Raw genomic sequence first — 22,327 nt, forward strand, 5'->3', positions numbered from 1 at the left:
ATTTACTCAGACGTTCGGATAAATATGTGGAAATAAAAGAAGAATATAAAGAAAAATAAAATTTTTATATTTATTACCTAATTTTAATGTTAATGTTTAAGGCTAAGAACTCATGGACCGCACTACGTACCTCGTATATGTCTTTGCTTCGTTCTTAGCAATGACAGTTTGAGTTGTGAAGATAATGGAGAATTTTAATACTTCACTATACCGAAGACATCTGGTTGATGAATTTCAACAGAAGCAATTATTTTATTCAAGAAAATTACACATAATAATGTTGGAAATAACGACTAAATATTTGTCGAGATAAATTTTTTTCTGTAAAAGATAGAATCAGAATTAAGTAGATATCTACTCAAAATTCCAACATCGTTCTAATTTATATTTTTGAAATAAATCTAATTTCAAATTAGATTATAAACAAGATTTCTTCAAATTTCCCCTGTATTTAACTAGAAGCTGTCTCGTTGATTACATGTACCTGTGACACCTGGTCGTAGCGTCGCTTTCGATAAACAAACACAACCGATCCATTAATGCTTATTTGATCTTTTCAAGGAATCTGGTTAGAGTCAATGTGGATCTCACTTTAACGCATCTCTAGTGTAGCTAGAGATATGAAGACCGAGAACGGCTTTGCATATCCCATTCCTAATGAAATAAATTACCGTTGAGATTGACGGTTACCAAAAAGGGGTTCCGGAGGGAATTTGTCAGAGCCGGCACGTGAGAATATAAATCATATGGAATATTTATTCATGAAAAATATCATCGAGATTCAAAATAATTATACTAAATTGATGATATTATTCATCTGATGTGCCAATATCTCCATTATTTTTAATCTATTTTGACAGTTATGTCATATTAATGACTTCTTTAATACATTATCCAAATATAACCGAACATATTACCAAATAAATTGTATAAATAGAATGAAAATAGATAGAAATAAAAATGTGAGAGCAAAGGATAATACAAATAAAATATAAATATTAGCGGAGAAATCGTTAAAATAAAAGTGACAAATATATTGAGAAGAACTAAATAAAAGTGCTAAAAAGATTGATAGTTGGATTAAGAAAAATTAGAAAACTTAATTGTACAAGGAAAACAACTCGTCAGTACTAAAGAGATTAAGAAATGAAAGACAACGAAATAAACGAGCTATATACTAAAACACTGTTAGGAATTTATACAAAAGGATAATGAGTCGACGGTATGAATATTTTGAGAAATCAGAAATCGAAAAAGTGTTGTACTATGGCTAGCAATTAAACCAAAAATGATAATTCACAATACAAATTTATGTACAGATTTTAGATCAGGAGACAACATAGTAGGAGAACTTTATAGCTAATTCTAACCATTAATGATAAAAAAAAATAGAAAAGAAAAGCAAAAAGTTGATCTGGGCCCATATGGAAAATATGTCATTTTGAATTCATACATGTTCACTTATTATCAACTTCAATATATATATATATATATATATATATATATATATATATATATATATATATATATATATATATATATATCTTCTATGCCTACAACACTCTTTCCATTGTTTAAATATTTAACAGTTTTCTTGTTCTTTCTGAGCTTTAGCCGACTAGTTTGACGATTATTATACTTTTTAACAATTTTCCCGTACGTTTCAGATTAGATCAGATTACTGATCTTTTTGATATTTTAATACGTTTCTGACATGCAAAGGTGACACGGGTGGAAATTATCTAGAACGTCTTCTCGGTCAAATGCATCCTCAACAACAGGTTGTACAGTAACAGCTGTCGGTTATCGGTGTTTGTCGCAGGCAAACATCTTCTGTGGGAACTTTAATTTCGCTATTTAATCGCAATAATTCATATAAGAAGATAACTTCCTAAATTTCTAATATTCATGACAATGACAAGTTTATGAGAATATTCCCAAAGAAACATTTCTTTAAAATTTTATGTTGAAACAAAGGCTGAAGAAGAAATAAATAAATGACGATAAAATTTTGAGATATCTTTATTATATATGAATATAAAGATCAACTACCAAAACAACCTCCTATTGGCAGCGAAACATTAACTATGGAGTTTGTATGGAGCTTTTGAAACATACTGAAAATAATATAGTAACGACTAGGCTAATCGTAATATCTCTTGACATTTCAGAGAAAGTGAGATAGGCTAGCGTGTCACTTATACATGAAAGATTATGAGTTTAATCAGCCCAATATATGCAGAAATATATTTTGAATCTGCGGTATTATAACGGCTTTCGAAGATTGAATACGCCATCCACTGTAAAATTAGTGGGTTAAACAAAACCCACAGTTTGCCTTAAAAGATTAGAGCTGTATAATAAAATATTTTTAGGCTGTTTCAACTGAGATAACATACTGATTTAATCTCAAATGGCGAACAAAAAAGAAATGGTATTAGTTAATAATGAAATATTTATCAATGTACTCGTAATAAATCTTAAATTACTTATATACGACGCACGTACGGTTATTTAGTAACGAGACTGGTTATATAGAATATTTTATTTTGATATAGTTAAGTTATCCAAAACAACCCTCTTCACAGCGGCGCATCATCATCAATTACTTATTTATTATTATGAACTCTAACCTCTTTAAGTTATCTTGCTATAAATTTTGAATATGTTTAGTCTGTCTGTAAGTTTTATAGATTCCACTTCAACCCCATATCATCTTCAGTTAATTATTATTAATGTGGCAATAATGACCATAAATATATTTATCTAATTTTATAATTATTATGGTATAAGATAAGAACTAATATATAAAGAAGCCTGTGATACTAATATTTTGTTCGTTCAATTGATATTCGTCTAGTACGCCAGTCAGATTGGTGTAACCATTTATAACTTTAAATTCTTAGTTCATTTAATTTGATATTCGTCTAGTACGTTAGTCAGATTAGTGTAACTATTTGTAACTTTAAATTATTAAATTCTCAGTTTGGTAAATAAATTGTTTTTAAAAAAAGCAAGTTGTTGAATTGAGTTATTTAGTTATATTATGTATATTTATTTATTATCACCTTCAATATATACACCTCCTCTATCGTATCCTAAATCACTTCGTGCGGGTCTTGAGCCTTGTGCGAAACAGTGCAGGAAGTCTTTTTCTTCCTGTTCCTTCAGGGAGCGCGCAGCTTTTAATTTCACAGCTTCAACAGTCTCAAATCTTCCTTTCAATGCAGATTTGACCTTAAGAAAGAAGTAGAAGTAGCACGGTGCAGCATCCGGCGAATAAGGTGGACAGTCTAGCACTGGGTAGAAAAAACACTTGACGGATAGTGCGGAATGAGGCACCAGCTTTGCACATATTTTTCGCCATTTTAAAATTTTCATATAAAATTTGCCGCACACATTGTTTTTCAATTCGTATAGATTCAACCATTAGCTGACGGTCAGATCGAATAAGATTACCGACTTTTTAGATATTTTCATTTGTTTGGAAAACACGTGGACACGACAAACTAAACTTGTTTTAATAAATTATAAGTTTCATTCGCAGTTTTTCCAAGTTTCATCTATTTCTACGTCTTTCATTTTTAGGCTTAAGACTAAACAGCTGACAATCGCTAACGTGCGATTTAGTTGTATTGAGTTATGATATTATTTCATAATAAAGAAATAATTGTTTATAAGTTTGTTTTTTGTTAAATGAAAAATAGTTGATCAATCTCTTATATAGCGTGAGTCATGTTTAAAAATTAACGCAATTCTAATAATCCAAGGTATATTCATACTAATGATTACTGGGATATCCAACACGCATCGTGTCTATTTTTAACTTATCCCTGTCCTAAGTTGTCTTGCAGAAGCGAAGGAACTACTAAAGTAGATGTAAAATGGAAAATAACCAGGAACTTTATAAAAACCTTAAAAATGATAATGAAAATCCTGTTTTACTTAACGGGTTTTATTTAGGAATAATATCTAACATTTTCTCTTGCGTCGAGTACGTATAAATGAAAAGTGAAATGCGTGTAGGGGCTCCAATTACTCATTGCTCTTACTTGAACAAACTCGAAAATGTTTGTGGTTGGATGTTGGATATGTGACTAGTATAGTTAAGTTACAATATCCGTTTATTAGAATTAGTTAATCAAAATATGCACAGATTTGAAATTGTTGACATCTGATTATATTAATACTCAATCAACTAATAGTTTAATAATTAAGATTGATTGAGTACAGGCTCTCATATCTTGAAATTATTCGAATCGAACCGTTTATAGTTTATGAAGGGTATTTAAATGCTGCGGCATGAGCGAACAGCCCTACAGTTTTAGTTATTAGCTACATATTGATTATATAGAGGTTGTCTAATGAATACCGTCGGTTTCTAATATTTAATTTATTTATTAAATGATCATACAAAAAGAAAGCCCTAATATTCGAAGTATATCCTATCATAATGTATGGTTTTAACCATAACGTTCAACAAGACCTTGGTATAACCATCCTTTGAGCTTGGATGCAAAAAATTGCACTGCATGTTCAACATCTGCCTTGGATTCAAATTTTTTCCCCAGCAAAAATTGTCATGGAATTGAATACATAGTGGTCTGGTGATACAAGGTCTCCTCTCTTTTGGTTAACTAAACTTAATACATTCGCATCAGCTGTCCACTATACACCTTGGAATTGATAACTGTACCCTCTGGAATGATTTCGATGTACTCTAAACTTCAGAATTCCATCAGGCACACATCGACTTTTCGCTCGAATAGAGACCTCTTTTTGAAGAGTTCTGGTAATTGATTTTTGTTGAATCTCCGCTATCAAACCAATTAAACAAAAGCTGTACTGTTTGCTCATTAACTGTGTCTTTTCCTTCAATTTCAGATATTTTCCCAGCTGCCATAGCTGCTTTAAGCTTTTGTGGCCAGTTTTTGTGACTAAAATAAAGGCTTTGTTCCGCCACATGCTTTTAATATGCTCATGTACGGTCGGCTCCTCAAGAAGCAATCGTGTGTGTTATTAGTTTTCCTCTTCTGAATCTTAACTCTGATTCTTGCATTTTCTATTATAGATCTGAAGAATATAGACTATTTAAAAAAAGATAAACTTTAGGAAATGTTAAAAATAAGTCATAACTTTTTCTCCTATTTATTTTTCGATAAAAAGAACAATCCTATAGAATTCCATAACACCGTAAAGAATAATAATGTCTAAAGCCTCTCATCTCGTAAGAATCTTGCTTTGGATTCCATAGTGGCGAACGTATAACGACCGAAAAGAAAAATCGTTTAGTGCGTGAGAACCGATTTTAGTCCCAAATAGGGTTATTTGTTAGCTGAGTGACGCGGCATCTTCTGAATAAATATTATGACGCGTCTTCTGTATTGTCGTGAATAAATGAAATTTTTGCTTATACATTTGTTTTTTATTCAGTAAATCGAATTCGAATTTGATGCATCACTGATTTTTTATGGGTCGGGGAAAAAGATGCGGTTACACGGAATACATTTACAGCTTTTTTTGCAACATTTGACGGTTATAAATATTAGTGACATGATGTTACAGGTTCAAAGACTATCCATTATCGAAAAAATAAAATTATACTCTTTAAATCTTGAGAAAATATTTAAATAACATTTATTATTAATAAATAAATACTCTCTACTTCGGGCAATTAACAAACCCTTAAAGGAATTATGGAGAAAAAGGTACATATACCTGTCTTATAATAAAATTTCTTCACTTTGCACATCATGCTGAAGACAATTTGTGTGAAAGAATCAGATTTTGTTGCTTTATCCATAAAAATTTTATTACACAAATTTCGGAATGGATTATAACAAATGAAGATATTGCAGAACGTCTATGAAAATGATTCCTTATAGTCAATTTTTTTGTGTAAGAGAGTTCTAAAATGATGAAGCATTCGTGATCCATAGGCGTATCACTACTTCTATTAAGCAGTTAAAATCTTTTAAGTTATACCTTGAGTATTTTCGTATGAAATAACATTATGTCATACTCCTTATAAATCTAAAGCAGATTAAATGCTGGAACCAATATTCACAATGAGTGGCTTGATCATTTTATCAGTAATGTCCAACTTCCACATTTTCTCTTTTTCTTTAAATTTTTTAACCACTTGGATGTGGGCAATTTTTCTAAAGGTCTCCAATGAAAACTTGCATTATCCATTACTATTTTACAGTTCTGTAGAAGAAGATCTATCATTTCTTCGAACCATTCTCTAAAAATATCAATATTCGTGACCTCATGATAGTGACCGGAACGAGTAGATTCAAAAGTTTGAACTTTTTCCACCTAAAACCTATTTCTTATCTCGAACGTTGACAAGAAATTTGTTTACTGTTGAAAATGATTTTCTAAAGAAGAACGCATATACTTCCTAGTTTTTCTTTCAAATGATTTTTCATTGAAAATTTTGGTTTTTCATTTCATATTTCATATCATTGTTTTTTTTTCATTAAATGCAGGGCTGATTTTTCAGCGTGTACGGACCTTCTAAATTTTTCATAATCTCACTAGATTGCTAACTTCTGAATTTGAAATTTTTAGGTTTTCCTTGTCTAGTCTTATATTTCTCTAAAATGATAATCCTAATCTCTAACCTCGTGCTGCACTAACCAGGTCATTTGCGTCCAGTGTCCTATGGAATTATGACTACTTAAAATTGAAAGTTAAGTCAGGAACATAATATACTCAACATTACTGAGCTGGAATGTCTAGCACATTTGGTTCTACTCATATTAAACAGAATATTTACTGCTACTTTCACAATTACACTGTAATCGTTTCAACGAGAAAATATTCGTCTTCAGGGACCAAAAGGGAACTGTTTACAATGCAGCGGTGATTTTTCTTTGTTTGACTGAGAGAAAGGAGAACTAACCTTATTGAAGCTATTTCAAATAATAACATTCATCAATACTCTAGGTCTGTACGAGGGGATGAAGCATATTTTTCCAGTCCAGCTATAGTGAATAGAGTACATAATTCAGATAGCAGTGCAAGTACAAACGTTCAGTATAAACTTAATATAATCCTGTTAGAAGGACAAACATCTTATTCTCTCGGTGCTTTGCAGTTAGCATTTCGCAGGTTTTAAATTACTGATTAGATTAGATGAGCTAAAGCGCGAAAGCCGTGAATCTATATCGATGACACTTTGACTTATCGATCTATTTTGTATACTGAACTGTTTACATGTCTGCATGTCTGACGGCTATGCAGTTTACCTCATCTGGTTCAAAACGCCTCAATTTAAATATTGTAATCTTGTTCGCACTCACAGGGGATGGTTTCTTTTGATTCCTAGTAAAAGCGACAAGAGCTGTCGGGATTTTCTCGGATGTTCTTCAGATCGAATTTCACCGGATATTGTCCAGTAAGCATATTCAAGTTTCGCCTTTCTTTGCCAGGTGATCATTTTATAGTTTTTAGATAAATTACTGATTTCCAGTGGTTTGGTGAACAAAGTAACTAGCAAGGTGCAGGATCTATCACATCTAGAAGTATATGAAACATTATAACAAATAATGTGTAATAAAGTGATAAATCAATGGCGTGAATTGAAAATAGAACACCTTAGAATAATACCTAACCAAATCAGCTTTTGAAGAAACCTGGTATACCCTCCAGATTCCAGTATAGTACTTTTTCTTAAATTGTCCCGATGGTCCATTTGAATTTTCTGTGTTGGAGTTTAAAATTGTAGTTTATTAAGGAATGATTTGATCAATACCGTTGAAGTTGAAAATAGTTGTATTTTCGAAATTATTACGAAATATCTACATAAGAGGTATGTAAAAATTCAAAATACTGTCGTAAATTTTTGGTTTTTTCTTTATTTCCTCCTCTAAGTATCTAAGATTTATTTTCAATCATCAATCATAACCTAACATATTAAGCGGCAACAACCCAATTACATCAATAACTAATTTCCAAGCCCGCAAGTACACTTTTTTTGTTTTCTTCTCCACGATGCATTTAACTGCTAAATGCCTTGCATATCTGAAATCTTAAAGCGGCTAAGACATGAATAAGACTTATTTTTAAACAGGAGGGTAAATCCAGCTCAGAGGCACACACTCACACATATAAATCTGCCAGTTACTTTGTTAAGCACTTTCAAATTCCTTAAGCTTTGAAATTGGGAGTGGCTCCTGCTCTACTTCACGTAACCACCATATATAACTTGGAAGCTGGAAAATGTGAAAAATTGTCGGAATGGACATCTTGATAACCATAATCACGAATCGCTTCCCTTTATACAGTAGAAATATTACGGGATGAGATTTCAAAATGCTTCAATTTCATAACTGAATTATATTCATAATGAATACGGTCTTTCCCATAAAATTGATTCAATATTATTATAACCATTAGTATGAAGTTCTAAAGGTTCTAAAATATTTGGAAGGATGATGAACATGGAAAGCATTTATTTTTGGGAAGTACTACTTACAGTAGGACTACGAACTCACTCCAAGTAGAAAATATATATTGTCTTATGTAGAAAAATTGGTATGTCTAGTTTGAATAACAACATCTTTAAGCCGAGGACAGAGAAAAAAGTTTCAGAAAGCCATATTTGGTGACCTGGATGGCCACGTACCATCCATTTATCAAAATGTGCTTCATTTAAAAATTTTCAGAAGTCATACGCCGAGCACTCATCGCGTTGGAGCTACGTGGAAATTGCTAGATATATATCTAAACCAATAGGTAATCCATCATTTAAAAAATTTAGCTATAATTCCCCATTTATAGCCGTTTTCTTCATAAACAGTTGAACCTTAGCTACATATTCCGGCAGGTAAAAATATTTTAGGTTTAAAATCGAATGGTTTTCGTTGCGAGTATCTGTTATCTGGTGAATAACTTTAACCGAAGGATAACTACGACTGAAGAAAATGACCATAAGTGAAGTATCGAAAATAAAAGTTTGAATAAAATTCAATATAAATGTCAGCACTATTTAATTTAGTTTCCGTAAGTTATTGGCTTGAATTTATTAGCTTCAGTTTTGATTTATTTTGTACCATTGACAACCGGAAGGTATATTGCTTTTCCCACACTTGTAGTTTTCCCATTGTGCACAGAGATATAATACAATAGAACGCCAAAACTGAATAACAACCTCTAGTGCTTGATGTCTGTATTAGTTTCGGTTTAAACTCGTAGTTCAGGAGTTAAAGAGTTCTCTACTTCGACCCTAGTTAGAAAACTTATCAAGGATCATTTCCTATTGACATAAAATTTATCATTTCCATTCGATTTGAATCGATTTCGGAAATTTAAATAAGTCATATACATATACTTGAGAATAGTGATTAATGGTAAATTTGGTTAGTACTACTGCGAACGTTATAAACTATTCCAAAATAGGAACAGATAGACAAAATAATATAGCAAACTATACTTTCCAATGCATAAAGAGAGTGGTGGCACAATTATATATCTTCCTTACACAATAATGTACATTTGTCAAAAAAGCACTAATATTTCATACTATTACAAACTCAAATTAAGGGAAACATAACCTAAATTCAACAGCTTAATTTAGTCGTAGCGTATAAAAAAGTGATGCGAATATTGGATAACATTTTGTAAATATACACGAATAATTATGCATAAAGTTTTTAAAGGCGACAGGAGATAATTCAAAGTTCAAACGTAAAGAATGCGAATTGTTACACTTCAACGGATCGCCAGCCCTCCTCTTTCCTTCGTGCTCGGTTACTTTCTTTTTTTGGTGTTTGATCTCCCTGAATTTGCCTCGCCAGATCGTCGCCTCTTTTTTTAAGGTGATTATAATGGAAATTCACTCTATGAATAATACGACAGGAGGAAAATGTACGATGTTTGGTGAAAATATTATTAAAGTTCATTTTTCAGATTAGTTTTTTCAACATAAAGCACTTTAAGATAAAATATGGAAGAAATGTTGGAGAATTTATCATGATATACGATGTAGACACCATACAAATATTGAAATTTTTGTCATTTGAAAAAATTTCTCCAAATTAATTATAAAATAAAATAAATTATAAGGTTATAATAAAGGATATAATAAGAATTGAAATAAAAAAATTAGGTAAGGTGTCTTGTGTGTCCCGGACATTACTTTGTTATCAATTTACTCATTGACAATTAGTAAGAAATATTACGGGGACCCAATGATAACCAGCATAGCATTAACGCAGGCGAAGCTTTTGTATCTCACTAAATTTTAGCACAACCCATTACCAGTTCGGTGCCTTCTGTAATATGAACGTGGCTTGTTTTATTCATCTGTAGCTAGCGCTAATTTGTTCATGTGTTATTTTATGATGCTAAGCATAAGTGAACAATGTGCAGCTATAAAATTTTGTTCTTTATCAAATCAAGATGCTGCTGAAACTGTTAATAAGATCGTACAAAGATGAAAAAATTCAAATGGTTTGCACTGTTTAAAAATGGCGACATGTACAGTGATGTTTAACCTCGTTATAGACGAACATAAACTATTTGAATCGACAAAAATATTGGAAAAATTTCAGGTCTTGTCTTGTTGAGATTGTTAATTGACGTATGATCAACTGTTCTTCATAAAAACCCGATTTATACTAGATAGGAGATTGGTTCTCCAACCTGCACATACAGCCATCTCCGTTCTACCGTTTTTGGCTAAAAATGGCATAGTTACGCTGCCCCACGTTACTTATTCGCCTGCCTGGTCCCGTGTGACTTTTTTTTACTCCACGTATCAAAATAGGCTTGAAAGGACACCGATTCTACAATAACAACCAGGAAAGAGCTGCCAGCCAATTCTGTAATAGAAAGTATGATGAAAGGGATAACGTTGTTTTGTGAAATTGGTGATCCGCTTGTCTTTGGGTCCCTCGTTATACATAGCAAACTTTACTGAGTTCTTTATTGATCAAATTAATTATGAAGTGGTCCTAATGAAGAAAACCGTTAACACTATAATTAATTACTTCTACCGACTTTATATCTACAGACTTATAATATAAAATTAAATTAGTAATATTTATTTGTGAGAAGACCTGTAGCGCGTATGTCGTTATGTGTAAACCTTTTCAAGTCGCGATGTTTTTAATGAGTTGCCAATAGGTAATTCATTAAATAACACAAAATGAATCGTATAGTATTATAGCCATAAAATTTTTACAATGCATCGTAAAATTGGTTTCTTCAATGCTGGAAAATTATTCGGTTGAAAACAATTGGAAAGAAATTGACAATAATAAATTTGAAAATTAGATGACCGTGGTAGTTCGTTTTACAACCACTAAACCACAGTTATCTTTAATTTTCTCCTTTATACAATATTGGAGAAAAATTTGAAATTGTGTTGAAGGAGAAATAAGTTAAGGTACAATTACACATGGTTACTGTTAATTGAATGTGAAATATTCACTTGTGCAGTTGTGAGTTCACCAGCCCAACCGAAAAAATGGAAGACTGATAAAAATTTAGAAAGTATATTTCTGTGGCGACCACGCCATGTGCCCTCGCGTACAAAAATATATAGCTGAAGTCATAAGCAAAGAGCGCAAGAACAGTGAATATGTTCTTTGTGGGCGTAAAGTGAATGTGCATAGTGTTCAAGTGTAGTGCTAGTTCCTCAGTTTATGATGACTAACGGTGTAAATTATGCTGGTGCAGTAGTCCGACAAATAGCCTCTTTTCGTTACGACTACCAATATTGTTACCTACGAAACCTGCACTATGGTTCACCCAGCGAAATATTGCTGCATACAATATAACGGACGAAGAAGCAAAATCCACTTACACGATCATGGCGATGGACCCGATATCTGTGCCAAAATGGACGTATTTTGTAACAAACGGCCGTCAAGCCATATAAAAAACTCAAGGTGTCAATCCGTGGCTTAAGTACATCGCAGAAAAAAAGCATACTACAACTTTTGGAAGTTGAAGCTATCGACGAAGTCCTCTATTTTTTTGCGTCACCCACATTCTTTCGGCGGTAGCGCGTTCACCGCAGAAGCTTTACGCACGATCTGGACCAACCGGTTACCCGAAATCATTCTTCTGATGATGGCTACGCAGATAAAAACAACCACTCAACGAAGCCGCAAAATTCGCAGATTCTATCGGCTCCATGGCAACGAGAAAGTTGATTTAAGTAGAAAAATCGAAGCACAAGTTGATCGAGTGGTAAGCAGTATATGCTCTTTAGAACGATCTCAACGACGCAACTTTTCGCGCTCCACCGGACAACTTGCACCCCGCGTTCATTCGCGCTACCGGTTGTTCCTCGGGACAGCGAAAGGAGTAGATCTCGAACCCTTGTTTATGTTACGATTTGTATATATTTTTATGTATATTGTTTTGTTGATAGATATATATTTATCGAATAATAAATATATGAATAGAATATTTTTTGTACCATTCTGCAGGAATATAAGTTTAGTTTATTTATTATTATTTCTGGAAAAACAGTACTATTCGTTCAATACCTCGTTTTAACGACTAGATCATTCTGTTACTGAATTGCCGTCACGTGCTAAAACTTATTATACGGTCCAGCAGATGGTTTTGCTGAATAAATGTAGTCATAGAGGTAGTTTTAGATATGGCTGATATGATATAAATCAAAAACAACTACACTATCATACAGTCAGTTGTACAGAGTATGGAAAAGTTAAAATATAATTGATACATTACAGTATTTAAAAAATAATCTTAACGTAAAATAAGTTGTGAGTTAACTCTGTAGATATGATGCTGGATAATCAAAAGACTTACCTGTTTCAGATCAATAGTGATAGTGACGTATTCGTAATGAGGGCCGTAATATAGAGCGGGACTTTGCCACCACCTATTGCTTCCGTCGATGGCGAAATTAATAGAATGCCTTTTGCCGGGATCGGGGCTGAAATTGTCGCAAATACCGCAGCGTCCTTTACCATTATTAGCCATCCGGCAGAACTCCTCTCTTCCTCTTTCCCCGCAAGTCGCGTTAGCTGTGATCGCGGCTTTTGTGGCCAAATTAAAAACTGAAGGCCATAGACCAGCTTGGGGAGCTGAACGCCGCGGGGAGTGATTCCGGATACCTCCGCGATGGCTTTTCAGAAATTTCAGCCCTAAAAATTCAATTAGAATTAGATGGGGTGTGTTGAAACTGAGATTTTGTGTGAAACTATCGTGTAAGGTCGGATATTCTAGCAGTGAGGGATTGGGAGATGGTTTAGGGCTTAGGTATGTGTATCAGGAGAAAATGGATTTTTATAAATAGAAAATGCACACGCCAAAAATGATCGCATCATCCATAGAAATGGCAGCATTGCTTACAAAAGCAGCGTATGGGGATATTTTTAATGTTACACTACTAGAAACTAACAAAAATGCAAAAAAGGAGACAAGAAAAATATCGTTTTATAAGTTTTTTTCAGAAAACAATTTAAAAAATATTACTCGGTTTTGCATCTTATCAGTTTTTGATCAGCACTGATCGAGAATACACAGTTTGTGTTTTATTGGGCATTTTGGAATTAATTTTAACTATGTAAACATATATTCAAATTTAACAAGCGAGTGAATTTTTAGAATAATTGCTCTTATTGAAGACGGTCGCAGTCAGAGGTACGTTGACAATATACTGGGAAATAATCAGTCTTGTGACCATGTAGTTGCGAGATATCGAGAGACCGGAAGATATGATAGAAGACCGGTGATGGTTCGGCCAGCGGCAACTTGAGACTGCAAGCTTCACTAAAAAGACATGTAACGGCAAGGCAGCTACAACAAGTGTTAGCTGAAGCTCGAAATGTTAATGAAACTTCTCAAACCATGAAAAATATTTTACGAAATGCTGGAATTACTGCCCCTCAACTAACAAGCGAACACCGTGCAGCTAGGTTAAGATTCACACGAGAACATGCGAACTGGAATGTTCAAGATTGGTATAATGTACAAGTCCAAATTTTGTTTATGTACTACATATCGCAGAATACCTATTTATAGAAGAGATGGTGAGAGGTATTTTCCTTGCAATAACAAATTTTGTAGGTGGGTCTATCATGCTGTGGGTTGGATACGTTTAGGGGATGACACAGAATTAGTACTGTTAGATAAAGGATCATTAACTGCTCATTATGGATATTTGAGGGTCACATGTTGTTCCCCCATTTATAGGTTAGGCAGTGACTTTCTTTGGGAAAATATGTAGTTTTAGAATGATCTGTATACGGTCCGGACTTGAAATCTATTGAATATATGTGGAACAATATTTACAGAAGGGTGGAATCCAAAGATTTTATACTAGATACTAGATAAACTGATGATAAGAAATCATAGTGATACGATACTTTTTTGGCGGAGGATATATTCTTCTTTTCAGTTAAAGTTTTTGATCAAGGATTGATTGCTACAAACATGAATTTGATGGGTGTGTGCAACTTTTTACGATTTAATCATGAGAGGAGTTTTCCATCATATGACTCAATCTACGATTTATCGAACACATAGTTTCTACATACTATCTTCTATCAAAAGAAACCAAACATAACAACGTAAGATCGATTGTCTTCTTCACAAAACCAATGACAAGACATCCATGATAGTTTCTTAAAATTAACAGTAGTAATCGTAACAAGATATAACTATATAATGACGTAACGACTGACCGTACCAAAAGTCAAATTTGACATGAGCTTTGTTTACTGTGTTGTTTTCAGCGAATGTTTCCATTGAATATGTATTTATTGATAAAATTAGTTCTTTTAACAACTAATATGACTTTTTATTCAATTTTACACAGGTATGTATGAATATAATACATTATCAACTTTTGACATAATATTTAAAATTCCGAAAGACGGGGAGGTTAAAATGCTTATATTACTACTTACCTTTAGATTAAAATCAGCTTATACTTAAAATAAAATTGGGGAATATTAAGATCACACATCATATTGCAAGTAGTATTATCTATACAGTGTGATTATTCTCCAATTGTTTTTAGGGTGGTATTTGAAATTCTTAGGAAACTGGTATAATTTGAGTTCGATCACAGAGGTTCTGAGCAATGAAACATTTAGAATACAGAGTTTATATTTTCAATTTGAATGCGTTAAATTACAGCTTCTTCATATGCTGATTTCTAAGTTGAAAACTATCTGTAAATGTTTACTAATTTATGGTTGAATAGTTATTTTTAAAAATTGTTTAAGAAATTTTTTAAAAAGCGTGAACTTACAAAAAAATCGATGGAATTTCACAGAGTAGAAGCGGAAAAAATCAATGTACAGTACTGGGTACAACTTAAGATTTAAAGAGCTTTGAGTTCCGCTAGAGCTTTTCAATGGGTCGTCTGTGTTGTTTGGGTTTCTAGTAGTTATATGTGTTTGAATATCATTTCTGACGTCTGTTATACATATGTTCATTTGTGTTTTACTCTGATGATGCTAAAATATTCACCGAAACGTCGACTTTCAAGTTGTTTAGGAATCTTCTATTCAAGACCTATAGCCTATCCCAAAAAACGGTAGACCTAATTACCAATTCGTAAAAGGTCGACCTTTGGAATATCAATAATTACGATTATTTCTACTAAGTTATCAGAAATTTTGGTTAGGTGATTCATATGAATATTGTGCTGTGATTAAAGAACTCCACCGTTTCTACTTTACTTGTGCCCTAATAAATGTATTTTTTAATAAATTTTCAATTAATTTTAGAATTGCCTACTTCATTTAATTGACTTTGGGTATTACTACCTGTCACGACCGACATTACAAAAGATATTGTGTAATAATTATTGTTAATACGGATAGATTCGATCTGCAGATGACGTTTAGCCTGAAGACGAAGAAATCATTAGAGTTAATCACGTTACCAAATAAAGTTATCTCAAAATTGTACCGAATCGAATCGTTCAATTTTAGAAGACCAAAAGAAACATACGAAAGAACTCCTGAAATAAATTGACTTTGTTGATATTAAATGCGATAAGTCGCGACGTCTGGCCATAGTATATAAAATATATATGAACTCAGGGTTTAAAAATATATACCAATTTATTTGGTGAACTGGAAAAAATACCATATTGAAACGTATTTGGGAGCAAGTTATTCTTCGGATCTTATATAATCATATGTTATTTTGTAATTAATTTTGATAGTCTTAGAAAATTAAATCATTCATTATTGTGGAGGAATATTTATTTCAAATGAATTTCATATAATTGAACTAAAAGTAATAATAATAAGACAGTAAAGCAAATCATAAATTCTATTTCAAAGTTCTAAGAACACTAAGAAATGGGAAATCGAACACTCAAAAACAAGGAAAAAATGAAAATGTTGACATATTGAGACAAGATGTACCGGGTGTCCCAATAAGAATGGCTCTTGGCCATACCTCGGGAACCATTTATAGTACAGCTTCGGGAAAAACATTTATAACAAAAGTGACCACCCCCAGAGGGCTTAATTAAATACCAAAAATTATAAAATGAATAATTTACAAATTTTGCCAAATTAAGATGCATTTAACCATGATTATCGTATTCTTCAAGAAATTCAGCGTATATTTGATTTTACAAGTTTTAGTCTATCTTTTCAAATATGAGGTGGGGAGAAGCGGGAGCTTTATTATGAAAAAACTCCTGTAAGTCCAGTTCTACTAAACCTATCTATGCAAACTTAGTCTTTTTGAAGAGACCTCCTTTCTACCAATGTAAGAGTTATAATTTAGAAACAACCTGATGAGTGACGTATACGCTAGAGGGCGCTATTTATTTATTTTTTTAAATCCAGCTATCCTTGAAAAATGTTAAATGGAAACATGCAGTTTTAATTGAGGAATATAGAAGTTTAGCAAATTAGCAACAGAATAGCGAAAATCGCATGTCGATATCTTTTTCGTATTACGAGATATCCTAATAAATGTGTAAATTTTAAGCATTTTCCTTTAAACATAAATTACTCCGGGTTGACTGAACGGATTTTAACATTTTTTGACTCCTCGAAATTGTCTTTCCTTATTATATTAATAATAGTTCCAATTATTATGTCAATATTACTTATGCTGTCACCGGGAAACTGCGTTATGGAAGTTAAAATGGAAATATATAAAAACAAGTAGTGGGCCATGAAAAAAACAAAACAAAAATATATGTCTTGTGTCCAATTAATAAGCCCAGTAATTTGTTCATTTACGTGTCATTGCGATTTGTGTGCATTAAATTCGATATAAAATTCACTTAAAAGTTATATCTAACGTATATGCTATACAATATCTCCAAAGACGTCATCCCTGTGGCAGAGTTTTTTTCGTCGACTCATATACCGTTTAAGAGTAGGAAATCTAGAGGTCTAGGGAAAACATAATTGCCATTGCCATTGCCATTGCCGGAATTTTAGGAGAAAATGAAAAAACATGGAGAGAGTTACGCAAAAAACTAGAAATAGAAAACAGTGGAAAAATTTTATGCATGAATCAAAAGACACACATCTGACACCTACAAAGGGTACACATGGGACTATGATTATATGCATGTTTGGAAATTTTGAATAGAAAATATGTATGAGTTATAAAACTAAATGTGGAGGAATTTCACGTGAATTGGGTAAAATAGAAACAAAATAGAACAAAGCACTGAAAAAGACTGAATAGATAGTGGAACAAAATAAAGCGAATCAAATTAGAACCAAACAGAACGAATTGGAGTAAATTACGACATGATATACCAAAACAGATCAAAAGAAAACAGAAAAAAACTGATTTGGAAAAAAGCGAAATACAAACAAATAAAGCCGGCAATCAGAACAAAGCCGTACAAAACAAAACAGACAGTACTTGTGCCAAATATAACAGAAAAAAAACAGAGGAATAAATTATAAATAAGAAATAACTAGAAATAGAACATCTTGAAAAGAAGTGGAAGTAGAATTGAGAAACATTTATAATTATCGAAATCGTATTTTTGATGCCCATTTGGAGGAATTTGCAAGAATATTTGAGCTTGTTAAATGACTCAAATATCACTAAAAACACTTGTCTAAATGTTTGAATATATACCAAGGTATTGAGACGTAACAAAGTTTGAACATTTTTCTCAATTGAATCTTGTTCAAATTAAATCAGAATAACTTTGCTAGCAGCAAATGTTAATATTATGTCTAATAACTTTTTTATACCTCCATGCCCTAAAATAAATACGTACTTTTCAGTTTATTAAACTTTGCCGGTAACGCCCTCTTGCTTGTCTGTGCTTGACATAATTGAATGATTGTAAGTGGCTCTTGCAAAAACCAAAATTTTCTCCCCCTTGTCAACATCGTTATATTTTGTCTGGGACAGAATTGGAAGTATCTTATCTAAATAATGATGTTATATACTTGATGCGATGTTGCATTAATTTTGATATGTGTTTTTTATTTGAAAATTATATTATTTCATGTTAACTACAATAAACCACATTTTTATATGAATAAAAAAATACTCTGTTCCAGAAGCTAAAATAATAGTTAACTGAACTTTCTAAAAATATATTTTGGTGAATAATATAAATAGGATTTTACATTACACTACTCATTTTTAAAATATGTGTTTATCAATAACATATTTCCTTTCACAGTTCCATTACCACTAATTATATTTTACTTATAGAAATGGCACCAGGAAGTGTATTTATAACCTCAAAATATTTTTTAACTAATTGCATATGCCGCTTTTCAACGTCCGTTATCAAAATAAGAACAAATGAAACCGCAAACTTCTTGTGGTTTTACTTAACCGACACTTGTCATTTGAACTCGATGCGTTAAAAAGAAAAAAATTGACGGGTATGAAATGAAAAAGCGGTCGTTGTGGTAATTATACAGTGCGAAGTTAAATCTCCTGGGGTACAAAAACATAAAAAAAATTAAATGGTCAGTTTTAACAAGCTTTTACGACATAATGTACAATTACAGGGTCTGTCTCTTTCTGATACGTGGTAAGATAGAAGATGCTGTGAATTTAATCTTCTTTAAAATACTACCCTTATTTATGAATGCAGTTATCTTAAGTGTTTCTGTAACGTTTCTTTGAGTGAGGTTTTTATCTAATCTGGTGGGATTTTATGAAAACTTTCCATTTTAATATACAGTTTTTTCATTTTCGGGCAGATTCAGAAATCACATTGACCTAAATCTGGCCACATAGACGGTTCACGTCCAAATACTCGCGATAAATATCGAATTATGGTGAAACGGCGTTAAATACATTTTGATATTAAGGCATTGTTTAATAGCTGTATTCCAAGACAGATAGCTATAGCAGCAGATTGACAAAGTAAACAGGCTCAAAGTTGTCACTACTTGAATACAAACAACGTATATAGTATTCACTATAAAAATTTTATATTATTTATCTTTAATCATACCTTTATCAAAGATAAAGAGAGAGCTACCACCTTTTGACGATAACACTGTTTAAAACTGACTTAACAGTATTATCTTCAAAGGTAGTTAGCTCTATTAGAAGGAACTTTTTAATAGTGGTAAATTAGGTTAAATCGAATCAATTATCTTAAGTTTACAGAAGAGTTTATGGGACACCCTTCAAATTATCAGAATTATTAGAATCGGAGAAAAATGTTTATGCTAGATTTGTTGAACCAAACTTTCCATCCGCGGATGATTTGAGAAATATATTTCCATTCAATTATGAATGGGCAAACAATTTTTTTTGTGATTATATCAGGATGAAGTTATTCACCTCCAGTATACTTAGTATTCAGTAGTAGAGAAGATAATAATTATTCATTCGTTGATAAATTTGAATTTTTACAAGAATCTTTACTGTCATCGATGAGCCTTTATTAAAAGTTTTAAACTGTTGAGAAATTTATGGTATAACTTTGAAATCCCAAACCAGTAGATTGCTGAAATAAATCCATAACCTACCCTAACGCAACCTTGCTTTTGAACTTGCACGACTTGATTCAGTTCAACGTCTTGATGCAAACAAAATGAAAATAGGTAGTGAGCATGTATAATAAAAGTGTAATGCTAAAACATGGAAATTTATGATGCATATATTATGGTTTATATAGATATATAAACAAAAAATATGGGGTATAGCAACTAAAATCAAAGAATATTGGGAAGAGAAAAATAAAATGATAGTTAAATAAGACTTTGAATCTTTTATATTTATGATGTTACGTAATCCTACTGTATGAACACTTTTAATTCATGTGTGGCACATAAATTTTAGTGGTTACAAGGGTTGCTATTTATATCTTTGGCCTTGGCAACGCTGTCTGTTCTTGATCATCAACATCACGAGATTTGAGTGCTATTAATGGTATTTGTAGTTAATTAAAAAGTGCAGTGGCTAGCGGAATATAGAATTGACCCGTAAACACTTTTGAGCAATTATTTTTCATAACTTTATATGCGTCAATTAAATTAATACATTATATAGCGTAGGATTCACATTCTTCACTGTGTAATACTGGTATAACGAATTCAAACGTGGCCGATGGATAATCAAGAAGGAAATCCGCGATGGCCGTAGTTTTACTTAAAAATATGGATGCTGATCTGATTAAACGACATAGTCATGTGAGATTAAGGTATATTAGGAAAGTATGACTAACATCAACTACATGATCATATGGTGGTTAAAATTTGGCCCTGTCAGATCCTACATAATCTGACCAATGCTCAAAAGAAGACTTGGGTATTGAAATGTTAAAAATACATCAATCACAGTTGGAGCTTCCGCACATGGTACAAAACAGCAATAAACTGTGTGGTTTTTTCATGACAAGCCAAATCCAGCGACAGTTGTTTGTTCGTTAAACAAGTCAAAGTACCGAGTACGCAGTTTTTGTATTTAAAACGCCCATTTTGAAGTTACCTCTATCGGAAGTTGTCGAAAATCTTAGTGAGGAAAAATATAAAGCTCAAGATCAATTTATTGTATATTTTTATCCATTATGAAAATCGCTTAATGTATACTAACTAAATAGAGTATTGGAAACAAACTTATTAGCATAAGACTCTCCATCTACATATGAATGAAGACAGTTGTGCTAACAATGACAAAAAGATTTTCAACAAACTATTTACGTGGGCTCTTCAAATGATAAACTTCCGTCGGGCCTCTGTACTGTAAAATAGAAAAAATAGTCACCTTGTCTTAAGAGAAAAGGTGTTTGCATATGTATAAATTTACATGGGATTATAAATACACCGGACCGTCCAGCAGATGTTTGCTGGTAATTAAAACTAAATCTTGAAAGGGACAATTACAATAAGCGGTGACCACTCCGATCTGGTTGTTCAACCACTGAATTAATTTTCGAAAGTCCTGGTTATAATCTTATGGAAAGTATTTGAGGACTGCAGAATAAATGGCCCATAAAATATTAAAACTTCCACTATTTATTTTCATGTTCCAACTAATAAATGTATATTGGATCAAGCCTATTAACATAATATTCTTTTTTGCCTTCGTCTTTAATTTGTGCCCAAAAAGATTGGGGTTTATATATCAATTTCGTTACAAAATTTTTTCAGTAAAAAGCACTGATTAAGATAAAAGCAAGGATGCTACTCACTAGCGATTTGTAAAACATGGACATTATTGATTGCACAATTTTTCATAGATTATTTCAGCAAAGGATTGTGATGATTTAAAATATATATTAGGGAATAGTAAGTAGTAAAGGTAAACGATAGAAATGCTACATTAAGAAATAAAATACTGTACTTATAAATGTGGCGACTACACCATTTGCCCTCGCATTCGAAAATACGTGATACAAGTACACTTTCATTCACGACATTTTTCATCTTTTGACTCTTCCCCTGAACAACTTTTTCAATAAAACAATAATCCTTTGACCTATACCTGACCCAGGGAATTCCAAGTTATTTTCTTTGATACTTATATAATTAATCCTCCGGTATACCTGGTAACATGTAAACCTATCTACGTCTTTCTATCTTCCACACTGTTTCATGACACCCCGTACTTACACGAAGCCAGACAAGACATCGAAGCGAGCAGATCTCTAGCGAATAGATCTCAATAGAATTTCGCTGCTCCTAGAGATTCGGCACGCTCGTAGCCAAAGGCAGAACATAATAGTTAATCATTTAATGGATTATGGACATGTCCATTGAACATTCGATTCTTCAAGCAAATTTTACCGTAACGACGAAAAAAGGTCTAGATTAAGTTGGAGAGAGAGGGGAAGACTGGAATAGTATATTGTTTAACGAGCAAGGAATGAAAGTCAGTTCCCACGAGTTAAAGTTTTCAATATGGGCCG

General features: G+C 32.4%; 1 protein-coding gene across 1 annotated transcript in view; it reads right to left on the reverse strand.

Annotated features, from left to right (window-relative positions):
- LOC130450616 (laminin subunit alpha-1-like) overlaps positions 1-12,972 on the reverse strand; it is a 70,630-nt gene extending 57,658 nt beyond the window's left edge. Inside the window, exon 1 of the mRNA XM_056789104.1 lies at positions 12,799-12,972. Within this exon, the coding sequence (XP_056645082.1) occupies positions 12,799-12,972 (174 nt within the window). The remainder of the gene's footprint in view (positions 1-12,798) is intronic.
- Positions 12,973-22,327: the final 9,355 nt, after the last annotated feature.

This window comes from Diorhabda sublineata, chromosome X (genome assembly GCF_026230105.1).
Source record: "Diorhabda sublineata isolate icDioSubl1.1 chromosome X, icDioSubl1.1, whole genome shotgun sequence".
Taxonomy (NCBI): Eukaryota; Metazoa; Arthropoda; class Insecta; order Coleoptera; family Chrysomelidae; genus Diorhabda; species Diorhabda sublineata.